The sequence below is a fragment of the Lycium barbarum genome, chromosome 4 (genome assembly GCF_019175385.1).
Source record: "Lycium barbarum isolate Lr01 chromosome 4, ASM1917538v2, whole genome shotgun sequence".
Lineage (NCBI taxonomy): Eukaryota > Viridiplantae > Streptophyta > Magnoliopsida > Solanales > Solanaceae > Lycium > Lycium barbarum.
In genome coordinates, this window is record NC_083340.1 from 127586445 (window position 1) to 127599377 (window position 12933).

At 36.1% G+C, this 12933-nt stretch overlaps 1 protein-coding gene across 4 annotated transcripts; it reads right to left on the reverse strand.

Annotated features, from left to right (window-relative positions):
- Positions 1–2906: 2906 nt before the first annotated feature.
- On the reverse strand, positions 2907–5698 carry LOC132636409 (uncharacterized). Of its 4 annotated transcripts, none has more exons than XM_060353264.1 (2): positions 3266–5698; positions 2907–3160 (listed from the first exon to the last, which is right to left on the reverse strand). In XM_060353264.1, the coding sequence occupies exon 1, from the start codon at positions 4091–4093 to the stop codon at positions 3281–3283; it is 813 nt and encodes a 270-aa protein (XP_060209247.1). In that variant the 5' UTR covers positions 4094–5698; the 3' UTR covers positions 2907–3160; positions 3266–3280. The 4 variants fall into 4 exon arrangements, with proteins under 4 accessions (XP_060209247.1, XP_060209250.1, XP_060209249.1 ...); XM_060353267.1 differs by having other exon boundaries at positions 3904–5692; XM_060353266.1 differs by having other exon boundaries at positions 3508–5692.
- Between the last annotated feature and the right edge of the window lie 7235 nt (positions 5699–12933).

Consider the following 12933-nt stretch of genomic DNA (forward strand, 5'->3'; position numbering starts at 1 on the left):
ACTTCACAACCAACTTGCTAAGTATAGTGGAATGTTTGATGCCTGTTAAAGCCTTGGTAAGGAAGTCAGCCAACTGATCATGAGTCAGGACATGATGTAATGATATAAGACCATCTTGTAGTGCATTTCTCACAAAGTGACAATCAACCTCAATGTGTTTTGTCCGCTTATGAAAAAATGGATTTCTTGCTATGTGTAAACCTGATTGACTATGACAGAACACTTGTATAGGCTTGGGAAATAGGACTATCAACTCTTCAAGCAGCCTACTCAACCACACAAGTTCTCCTACAATCTTCCTTAGTGATATGTACTCTGCCTCTGTTGAGGAGAGTGAAATGGTCTCCTGCTTCTTTGACTTCCAATTAATAGTACTGTTGTCTAGGAGAACTAGGTATCCACTCACAAATTTTCTAGAGTCTGGGTAAGAAGCCCAATCAGAGTCACAGTAGCCTTTGATAGTGTAGTCTGAGTCCTTTGACAAAAACAGTCCTAGTGTAGGATCTCCTTTCAAGTATCTGAGGAGATGGAAGGCTGCTTTCAAGTGAGGCTCCCTAGGATCTTGCATGAACTGACTTAGATGCTGCACACTGAATGAAATATCTAGTCTTGTGTTGGTAAGAAAGTTCAACTTGCTATCAACTTCCTATAATAAGTAGTACCTTTCAATGTTGTTCCTTCCCTTGCTCTTAGCTTTACTGTGGGATCCAGTGGTGAGGAAAAAGGACTGAGATATAGGCAATCATACTCCTTAAGAAAATCCAACACAAACTTCCTCTGGGAAACAATTATTCCACTATCAGTATGCAGAACCTCCAAGCCCAGGAAGTAACTCAGCTTGCCAAGGTTTTTAATCTTAAACGTGTTGTGTAGAAAAGACTTTAGCCTGTCTATCTCATCTTGATCAGTTCCGATAAGTACTATGTCATACACATAGACTGCCAAATATGTGGCTGAGGTCCTTTCTTTCTTGTAAAACAAAGAGTAGTCATACACGGAGTGAGTATACCCTTTAGAATAAGGTGCTTCAGTCAATTTGGCATACCATTGCCTGCTATCTTGTTTAAGACCATAGAAGGAGTTATTTAGCTTGCAAACTAGAGAAGAATTTCCAATTTCCAGTCTTGGTGGTGCTTCCATAAAGACCTTCTCATGCAGATCTCCATGGAGAAATGCATTATTCACATCCAGTTGTGAAAGATACCACCCCTTCTTTACTATTGTTGCCAAAAAGGCCCTCATTGTTGTCATCTTTACCACTGGGGAGAAAGTTTCAGTGCAATCCACACCTGCTTCTTGAGTGTACCCCTTTACAACTAGCCTAGATTTGAATCTTTCTATACTACCATCAGCTTTATGTTCAATGTTGTACACCCACCTGCATCCAATAGCTTTCTTTCCAGCAGGTAAGGGCACTAGTGTCCAAGTTTGGTTGGCATAGAGTACATCAAACTCTTGATCATAGTTGTCTGCCAAGCAAGGTCTACAGATGCTTCCTTATATAAAGTTGGTTTTTTGATATTGCAAACATTTCTCACAAAGTCTTGACTTTCAGGACTCAAGGCATCAGGAGATATATGTTGATGATTAGTGAACAAGGCAGTGAGTGATGGTTTTAGGTTTGGTATGGAATGAATAAAGTCTTTCATGTGTACTGGTATCTTGGGATCCCTATTAGACCTTCAAGGTTCTGGTGGAGCACTAGTATTTGGTTGTGGGATAGATGCAGTACTAGGCAAATCATGTGGGACAGTTGGTGGAGGAGTAAAGGGCAATGTGTCATGAGACAGATTTGATGTGTGGTCAGTAGAAAGTGGGATGAAGTAGTCTTCAGTAGAGGTGGATGTGAATTCAGGTGACAAACCATTAGTAGGTGTAATAGGTGGGAAACTAGGGCCACTTCTAGTGTCTTGTAATCCAACAATAGTATCTAATACATCAATAAAAGGAATAGAATGCAGCACAGAAGGAAAAGACACAGATGCAGAAGAAAAAGTAAAAGAAAAAATACTTTCATGGAAAATAACATCTCTAGATACATGAATTTTCTTAGTGGATAGGCTGAGAACTTTGTATCCCTTTATCTCAAAAGGGTATCCAACAAAAATGTTTGGTGTAGTTCTGGGCTCAAGCTTGTCTCTATAGGGTATAGGTACTGTGGGATAGCACAGGCAACCAAAACTTCTCATATGAGAATATTTTGGCACTTTATGGTATAAGATCTCATATGGGCATTTGCCTTTGAGTATAGTAGAGTGTAATCTATTTATTATGTATGTGACACAAAGTATACATTCTCCCTAATACCTTTGTGGGAGTTTAGATTGAAATAGCAGTTTCAAGCAAATATTTGTGTCTTTCGTTCAACAATTCCATTTTGTTGAGGAGAGCAGGGGCATGTTCTTTGATGTAAAATTCCTTTGGACAAGAAGAATTGACTGGACTCTGAGTTAATGAACTTCAGTCCATTGTCTGTCCTAATGGTTTTTATGGTGGTGTTGAACTGGTTCTCAACCATGTTAGTAAAGGCTTTAATCACTTGTAATACATTACTCTTGCAAGTAAGAAGTTGGGCCCAAGTGGATCTGCTAAAGTCATCCACAATGGTAATGAAATATCTATAATAGTTATGAGTTGGTGTATGATAGGGTCCCCACAAGTCAATGTGTAATAGTTCAAAAAATTTGGTACTAGAGGTGGTTTTCTGGGGAAATGAAAGTCTCTACTGTCTTGCCATTGGACAAACAGTGCATACAAAAGGTTGCTTTGTTGAAAAGGAGGCAGGTATGAAGATATTCCTTTCATTTTGACAAAGGGTACATCACCCAGCCTATTATGCCATAAAACACTCACATCTGTTCTAGAGGAAGAATAGGAATTTAGGGAACATAAAGATTGATTACCAGTAGCAAGAAGAACAGCTTTATTTCCATTATCATGATAAGTATTTACAACATGGTGATCATACTGAATGGATTTAAATGGACTATTTACAAAAGCATGAGACTGACAACTTTGAAAACTACAATTACTGCAAAAAGAAGGGAAGACATCAGATCCAAGCTCATTTGACCTGACACTGTTGTTCTTCAAACATCTGGGACACAAGAAATAGATGCCATGCCCTACCAATGACCAGAGGGATCTTCATTGAAGGGCCCTGCATGAGACAAAGAATCTCTGTGAAACTAACAATGTAGTGAGTATGCAAAGTCATGGAATGGATAGAAATGAGATTGTACTTAAATGTTGGAACAAACAAGACCTTTTCTAGGGTGATTCAAGGTCCAAGTACCACACTACCAATTTGTGTCACCTTGACTTTATGTCCATTTGGAAGTACAAATAAAATAGGATGAGGTAGTGTGGTAATCTTATCTAACAAGGAACGGTTGAAAGTCATATTGTTTGATGCTCCTGATTCTAGAATCCATAAATCAAACTTGTTTTTGAAACATTCACAAGACAATTTACCAAAGTCAATAGAGAAGGTGCAAAATATAGTACTTGCAAAGCTGCCAGTACCACCAGGAATATCATAGAGTTGAGAGTTTTCTCCACTATTATTGAACTTCTGTAAGACCTGCTTCACATAACTGAGTTGCCCTTTAGTCAAAGATAAGTTGTACAATTCTTCAGGTCTGTGATCTTCTTTAGACCTTTTCATAGACATGTTATCACTTAAACAATGCACATTGGCCACTGTCCTATTGTTGTTTCCTCTATTGTACCTTTGATTCTGATTACACCATGAGTTATTGTTATAGTTGTAGTTTCTATTTGGACTGTGAATGTTGAGGTTTCGATTATAATTAGAATTTTGGTTGAAACTTCTATTTGGAATGGGATTATTTGATGAGTTATGTGGACCGTTGTAAGACTGGTTTGGATGGTTTGAGTTACCTTGAGTATTGTTGTTGTTTGGTGGATATCCATGCAACTTATAGCACCTATCCATGATGTGACCAGGCCTTTTGCAAAAGTCACAAAACAAACGAGAGTTACTGGAGCTGTGATGTTGATTATTTGGAGAAAATTTGGTTTTATAATTTCCAGATCTGTTGGTTCCTGCAACAAAAGAAGCTGATTCCATGTTGAGCTGATTGGAGGGTCTAATTTCCCTTTATTTCTCATCTTGTCCAAGTATGGGAAAAGCTTGTGCTAATGAAGGAAGGGGATTCATGATCAATGTACTCCCTCGCATGACTGTATACACCTCATTCAAACCCATCAAAAACTTAATCAACCTTCTATCCTGCTCTGCCTTATGCATGCTCTCCTTTGCTCCACAAGTGCAGTTGCAAGTGCATCGACTCTTTGCATTCAAATTACTCAGCTCCTCCCATAGCTTTTTCAACTTTGTATAGTATCCAGTAATGTCGAGTGACCCTTGTGACAAATCATTAATCTCCTTTTGAATTTGATACAATTTGGCACCATTAGTCTGCTCATATCTGTCCTCAAGTTCAACCCATAATTCTGCTAAATCAACAACATATTCCACACTATCTGCGATTTCTTTGGACAGGGAATTTAAAATCCAGGCAATGACTATATCGTCACACCTCTCCCATTGTGTGTAAGTAGGTGCTTCAGGGCTAGGTCTAGGGCACTTACCATTAATGAAACCTAGTTTGTTTTTAATCGACAAGGATCTCAAAACACTCCTCCTCCATGAGCGATACCCAATTCCACTAAAGGGGATTGGTACTAACATTGCACCCGGGCTATCGGAAGGGTGTAGGTAAAGAGGACTAATAACCTCAACACTAACCGCACTAGCATCAACATCAACTGTACTAGCATCACCATTCACCCTTTCTGATGATTCTTCAGTAACCGCCATAGCAGTATACTCTACTTACTTGATTAAAAAATGAAGAAAAATTCCGAACTTGAGAACACTTCAAACCTAAATTGCAACCTCAACAAACCAATTTTGAACAATCAAACACTTATTGAGCTAATTCAAGACACCTCACAACTTACACAAACAGTTTTTACATAAATAAATGGGTGAAAGAGCAAATTAGGGCTTCGATACAAAAAATATCAAGAAATTCAATTTGCGGAAAAAAAGAATTGAGCAATTGATCGAGTATATAGACTTGTTGCTCTGATATCATGTAAAAATGAGAAGCTACTGCATTATCCAAGCTCAAACATTAAGCTTCCATGGAGTCTCAATGGAGATGGAAGCAAAAACACCTACACACACATACAGTTGTGCACAAAGATAAGAAGAAAGGAGCAGATATTTTGTGATGAATGCAAAATGAAACTCAATTCATTTAAGTGACAGCTTACAAGTATATATACATAATGAAAGGAGTAACTATGCTACTCTAACTAACTGCCAGCTGGATAAATGATTTACCAGCTGGTTACAACTCATAATCACCTAAGCTAGCCTTAACCGACCTAACTAACTCATAACTAATCTAATTCACATGATTAAGTAATTACAAAAAGTGATAATCTCAATAATATGGAAGAGAAGACAAATGAAAAGGGACAAAAGTAGGCAAAGGTCGACTTAAAAACCAAAAGAAAGTCAATGGCGTACTAAGCCAAGTTTTGAAACGAAACCAAATTGATAGAAAAGCACTGTGTTTATCCGCTAATAAGTCATATTATGGATTAGTCAGTTATGGTATATTAAAGAGTACTAGTTTTTTATAACTAAAATCTTGTAAAGACGGCAAAACTGAGATCTTACATAGTAAAAAGCACACTGGGACGATATTTGACTTTTCTTGTTATTCAATACTAAAAATTTGGATCTCTTCAAAGAGCATCTTTTCTGGATTATGAACTATTTCCAACTGGCTTGTTAGTAAAAATTTAGAACAATATTGATACAGAAACAGTAAAACAACAAAAACAACTTATCAAATTACGGCTGTGTCGTGGCATGCCACAGCCTTGAAAGCGATTTCGAATAGATCACGGTGCAAATCGTTTAGCCAGGTATGCTCCTCAAGGATCCATAACACTTCCAAACACTTGCATTAGTGGCTGGAAGTTTGGAGTTTGTACAAACTGAATTGCCCAGAAATCAAAAAGAAAAAAAATGTATGAAGTAGAGAAGATATGTTTTTTTGTGTTTCTCTCACCAAAGGTAGACCTCCAAATATATAGGTATGGAAAGTGACTGTTCAGAAAAAGGGAATAAATCCACTTAATTCCATAGGTTACAAATCTGAATAATTAATAGGGAAAGTCACAAAAATATAACTTTTTCAAATGGTAATTAAAAATATTACAACTACTTTCAAAAAATTACATAAGTGCAACTTATTCAAAATTTTAACTTTTTAATTACAAAAAAAAACAACTTTTTACATTCCCAAAATATCAATAATACTTAATTTTAGGAGTTACTTGTCACGACCCAAACCGGAGGACCGCGACTGACACCCAAGACCCTACTCGGCTGAGTGCCACACTACCATTCCATCCAGGAGTCACAACTTCTCCCTTATCGTTAATTCAAAGAAACCCTTTAGTCATAATAAAATCTTAAAAAAAAAAAAAGCAGAAAAACACATCGACCTATATGGTCGCTTTACACAACAGTCGACTCCTCGACGCCCTATCCACAGGACACTGTCTGCAAAAGTCTCCAACATACACGAGATACCATAACATAAGTAATCTGACTCGACAACACTCCGAACTGAGATGGAGCTCACCAATTCAACTGATAGTCTGGGAACATCCTATAGCCAACGTCTTCTACTCATCTATATACACCTGCGTGACATGAAACGCAGCCCCCGAAGAAAGGGGGTCAGTACGAATAGTCTACTGAGTATGTAAGGCATGAATAACATCATAATAAGAAGTATAGAACATAACAAGGGATAAAGATGACCCGTACATTTGATTGCCTCTTAAGGCGGAAACTATACATGCAACTTTAACCTTTTTAAATCAATATGTACATAAAATCATCGAAGACATCTGAAACATTTTAATGAATGTGCAAAGATAAATTAAAACATCACCACATAGGCTACAGCGTCACCCCCTATCAACTGTGCCTTATATATATGTACATCCCAACAAAGGCCACAGCGTCACTCCCTGTCAACTGTGTCATATATATACACATCACAACAAAGGCCACAACGTCACCCTCTGTCAACTGTGCCATATATATACACATCACAAATAAGGCCACAGCGTCACCCCCTGTCAACTGTGCCATATATATACACATCACAACAAAGGTCACAGCGTCACCCCCCATCAACTGTGCCATATATACACACATCACAACAAAGGCCACAGCATCACCCCCTGTCAACTGTGCCTTATATTTACACAACAAAGGTCACAGTGTCACCTCCTGTCAACTGTGCTTTATATATGTACATGAAGAATGAAAATGAGTGCAGTGCATATTCAAAATGAAATAATAGAACTTTGTAATGTCACAAAATAGCCATATACATATATTATACTCATGACAGGCATAGAAGTTCAAATAGAAGCTATCGCTCTATCTCACCTTGAAGGAACAATTTATAAGGTGAGATTAACAACAATGAAATAAATCGAGAAGATCATGAAATAGCTTAACATTTTCATATCATCGTTGAAATCATAACTTGAGGCCTTAAGCATAAAATCATCCTCAACGTAATTCTCATAAAAACATTCTCGTTTTTAACATCATAAGAAACTTTAAGAGTCATAAACTTCTAGCTTTTGAAATCAAGGAGGTTATGGAACATTTATGGAATCATACCATAGGAATCATGCCTTTGAAAGAAAGGGATGAGCCTTAACATACCTGAAATTTCACGTTGCGGCTTTTCCTCCTATTTTCGATTTCGCAATCTACCTATAAGACCATTCATACTATGGTTAGGCTCACTGTTATATACGTATCCTAGACCTTCAAATTAAATCTCCTTAAAATCTGCCGAAATTCGGGCAGCACCTCCCCTGTTTATATGCCTAGCCCGAAATCACAATCCAACAACAATACTAACATCACAACAATATTATCAATGCCAATAGGCTCCATAAAACATCCCACACGATGTTTTTCAAATTTCTCAATTAACCATAACAATATCCACAATACCATAATCAAAGAATTATATTCAATTTAATCTCAAATTAATCCAAAATCTCCTTTCAAATTCATTCCATAGTCATCATCCTCACTTTAATAATTTGCAACTTCTATACTATGATTCTCTCCTTTTATAGGACTTGCTAAACCTTCAAATCAAATTAATCATGAGAAATAGGATGGAGAACATACCTTACACGAGAAGAACTTCACCCCACTCAACTTCTTCCAAGACCAAATTTATCACAACATTAAGTGGAGACAAGAACAATCCTTCTCCATGACTTAGCTTGGGGTTTTGGAGTTTAATCCTCTTTTGTGATGGTGTAGAATGTTTTGGAATGGTGGAGAACCTTCAAGAATATTCTTGTAGTGGAGAGACAAGTGTGGAAAATTCTAGAGAGGTGTGGAGAGGTTAGGGGAGTTCTAGAAGATTATGAAGTTGAAAAAAAATGACTAAAATGAAGTGTAGAGGCCCTTTTATAGGTGCCAAATTCAGATTGGACCGGGTCAAAACATAAGTGGGCTTTTAAGTGGATTTTTCGAATTTCCGCCCAGGTTCGGGTTCCACTGACTGTACGTTTTAAAATGCTCATAACTCCCTGCTCCGATGTCGGATTGACGAACGATTTGCTGCGTTTGAAACTAGACTCGATGAACTTCATTTTAGACTTTTGAAACACCTTACAACTCCTCATATACTCGGAGATATACCCCTCCAAAGTTGACTGTCAACTTTTTTTTCAAATTTTCGACAAACTTATTTTCTTCGCTTTGCTTGGTCCCAGAATCTTCTAAAACTCTCCATACATGATATTTATCATTAATCATACTTGATAATGGTCATGTCCTTTGGTTTCAAGGTTGTCCTTCCCGATCACGACTTACGAGATCGTAATTTATCCTTTACTTCATTGTTATGAACTTCCCATGGCTTGTACCTTCCAAAACTTCATGGAACGTCTCTGATACTCCATTAATATGGTGAAGTACATGGCATGCTCATGCTCTGAGAATGCGAGGTGTAACATTACTACCATTAATGCATATCCACTTTTTACTTTCTCTTTCTTTCAAAATCATCCCCTCTCACCCCCCCCCCCCCCCCCCCCACCACCAAAAAAAAAAACTAACTATGAAAAGGGCATGAGAAATAATGTAATTTTCCAAATAAACAAAACAAAATAAAAGATATGGTATATTGTATAACAAAAGCACATGAAAATATACGTATAAAAGTATATGGTATATTCAAATTGGTAAATATAACTGAAAAGATGATAACAAAATATATGTGGATATAATAGTAGAAATTAGTATATCTAAGTTTGTATATTATATATAGTATATAATATTACAATATACCTAATATATGAATATATTACTCTACGTGCCAACCAATTGTACTCTTAAATAACATATATAGTAACAATATAAGATATACAGATAGAATAATATATATATATATATATATATATATATATATATATATATATATATATATATATATATATAACAAATACTACAGTAATAAACTTGTTCATGAATAAGCTTCTTTTTTTTTTTTTTTGGTTAAAATTCATGAATTAGCTTACTAGTAGATTGTGTTGGAGCTTTTTTAGGTAAGCACTTATTGCCTTTTTATACGCATTTAATTATGTTATCACTAACATAGGGAATCTCCTTATTTTTAGATTTTTACTCATAGCAATAATCTCCTTGTTTTTAGCTTTAAGTTGCACAATTTGTAATATCCAAATTAGTTGTAGATTATATAATTAACTCTTATATATCTTGTATTTATCAAAAGTTTCCCTAATTAATACCATGGAAAGAATCCGGTCATATTAAGGTAAGGATATATTTGGACAATTTTCGAGAGCCCAAAATATCAAAAAATAAATTTCGCAAAGCCAGATGTGAATTGGGCCTCACGTATACCTCGCGCGCGGGGGTAGGGTGGAGGGGGGGGGGGGGAGGACAAATTGAGCTATTTTGCGTACAAAGCCCAATTCTCATGTGCACGAGGCCACTATCTTATTCTAGCCCAATTACTATCCCAATAAAGTGCTTCTCAATATAAAGTGGAAGGAAAGACTTTCCACCACCTATGAGGGACATTTGCATTTCATAGAGAAGAAAAGCGAAGTAAGAAAAAAAACCCACAAAGAAACTTTGGCTTTGCATTACCAATAAAGACAAGATTAAGTAATACATAACTCTCACAATCCCCCACTAATGCAAAGATAAAGAATAAGAATAATTTCTGGGCAAAAGAAGGAACATGTACTTAAGTGTCAATATCTTTCGATTTGAATTAACACGTAGTGAAATGAGGCAACAAAAAACATCCAAAAAGTGAAGTACTCTTGAACTAAATGGACATCAGTTGAGACCCTCACAACACATATTATATCCTTAGTTTTATGCAAACTCCACGATACTCACAAAAGTGCTTTTATGGTTATGCACACACCTTGGGTCTAATAAGTGCTTTAGAAAGATGGCCTAAATCTTTCATAAAAGGCGACCACACATTTACACTCACGTATGTAATTCCATCAAGTCTATCTCTATATAGACCACCTTAAGGCTAAGGAATCATTAAGAGAAAATAAGCGCAACTTTATAAACACAACTACACGCCATAGAGATAGGAAATTTAGTATTTATTGACGGCCTGTATGGCTTCGTTTGACCACAAACGGGTATCCACCATATTACTTCAATCCATAGGCTTTAGGCCCATCCCTCTCAACGTTTCAAGGATAATTTTCCTTGCTAAACCCTTGGTTAGAGGATCTGCCAAATTTCTTTCGGACCTTACATACTTAAAGGAGATAACACCATGTTTCAACAATTGTTTAATTGCACCATGTCTGATGCGAATATGCCTCATTTTTCCGTTATATACACTGTTCTTAGCGATCCCAATTGCCGCCTGTGAGTCACAATGTAAAGAGACTGGTAAAGCTTGTCTTCCCCACAACGGCACATCTGCCAAAAGGTTTCTCAACCACTCAGCTTCTTGCCTTGCCAACTCAAGAGCAATAAACTCAGATTCCATAGTAGAACGTGGTATACAAGTCTGTTTGGAAGACTTCCATGAAATAGCACCTGCACCCAAAGTAAAAACATAGCCACTGGTGGAGTTAACTTCATCATTGTCAGTTACCCCCATTTGCATCACAAAAACCTTATAAAACAGCAAGAAATATATTAAAATGCAAACACCAATCAATAGTACCTCTCAAATACCTTAACAAACAATGAAGAGCAGTCTAATGTTCATTACTGGGACTATGAGCATATCTACTAACTACATAATCAATACCAGGCCGAGTATAGTTCATGAGAAACATTACACTCCCAATTATTTTAGCATATTCAGTTTGAGAAACACTGGATTCTTTATTCTTTCTCAAGTGTATGCTAGGATCATAAGGAGTTCTTACTAAAGCAACATCAAAACAATCAAAAAATTTCAACATTTTCTCAATGTAATGAGATTGACACAAAGAAAAGTCATTAACAGTTCCTTTCATTGTAATTCTTAAAATCACATCTGCTTCTCCAAGGTCTTTCATTTCAAACTAAGAAGACAAAAAGTTTTTAGTCTCATTAACAACATTCACATTAGGGCCAAATATTAACATGTCATCCACATATAGACATATAATCACACAATATGATCCTATCATTTTAGAATAAACATAGGTATCAGAAGCATTAACAACAAAACCATCATCCACTAATGTGCCATTAAAATTTTCATACCACTGTTTAGGTGCCTGCTATAGGCCATACAAGGACTTTCTCAATTTGCATACTTTATCTTCCTGTCCTGGAACCACAAAACCTTCAGGTTGAGTCATATAGATCTCTTCCTCTAAATCACCATTTAGAAAAGCCGCTTTAACATTCATTTGGTTTACCACTAAACTATGTATTAGCGGCTAAGGTAATAAGAGTTCAAATGGTCACTATTTTAGTCACAGGGCAATAAGAATAACTATGGTAGCGAAGTGTACTTTTCTGAAATTTCGGTACTTTTCTGAAATTTCCCCCTTACTTATTTGGGTATAGATATCTTGAGCGCAAAGTCCTGGGCGACAGCGTTAATTTTGTCTTCACAGAATGTGGCTGTGAGAAGTATTTGTTAGTGGCTTTTATGTAAATAAATTCGTCATTTTACTTGCTCTAAAGTTTTTAAATTTATTTCTCTTCCTCAATATTTTGGGTGGAACGAAAAACAATTGGAAAATGATATCCTATAATCAATTGAAATTTAAAAAAAAAAAAAATTGCCTACAAATGCTGTCGAATAGAAAACATTAATTTCAAGTTCCAACATGGGAAGAGTCATGTAAATTCGTATGAAGAAACTACTAGTTATTAGAGCATAGTAGTATACCAAATATTCATCCTAATTAGTGTATCAAAATTTCTTTGAAACCAAATTAATATATTGGGCTTTTGTTAATTTTCAACAGATAGCAATGGACAGTCATCAAATGTTAGATAGCACTTCGATTTAATGTGGTTTTTGTGCAAGACTTGGACTTTACGATATAGACAAGAAACTAACTTCATTCAGAATTAATACTATTCTTATGTTAGAAAATGGGAACTTATAATATTCTTTCGTCAAACCTTACCTTTCCCAATACAGTATTTAGTAGAATGACTAGGAAATTTCTTAATTTATGTCCCCCATATACTCTATTTGTAAGCTATATAACATAAGTAGTATTTTATAAACGATACAAAGAATTTGTGATTAATCTTCAATCCATACCTATTATGATCTAACATTACTAGCAAATCTTGATTTTCTCTTTTAG

Excerpts from the sequence above, each read along its gene's own strand:
- LOC132636409 (XM_060353264.1), bottom strand. The coding sequence starts at position 4,093 with ATGGAATCAGCTTCTTTTGTTGCAGGAACCAACAGATCTGGAAATTAT.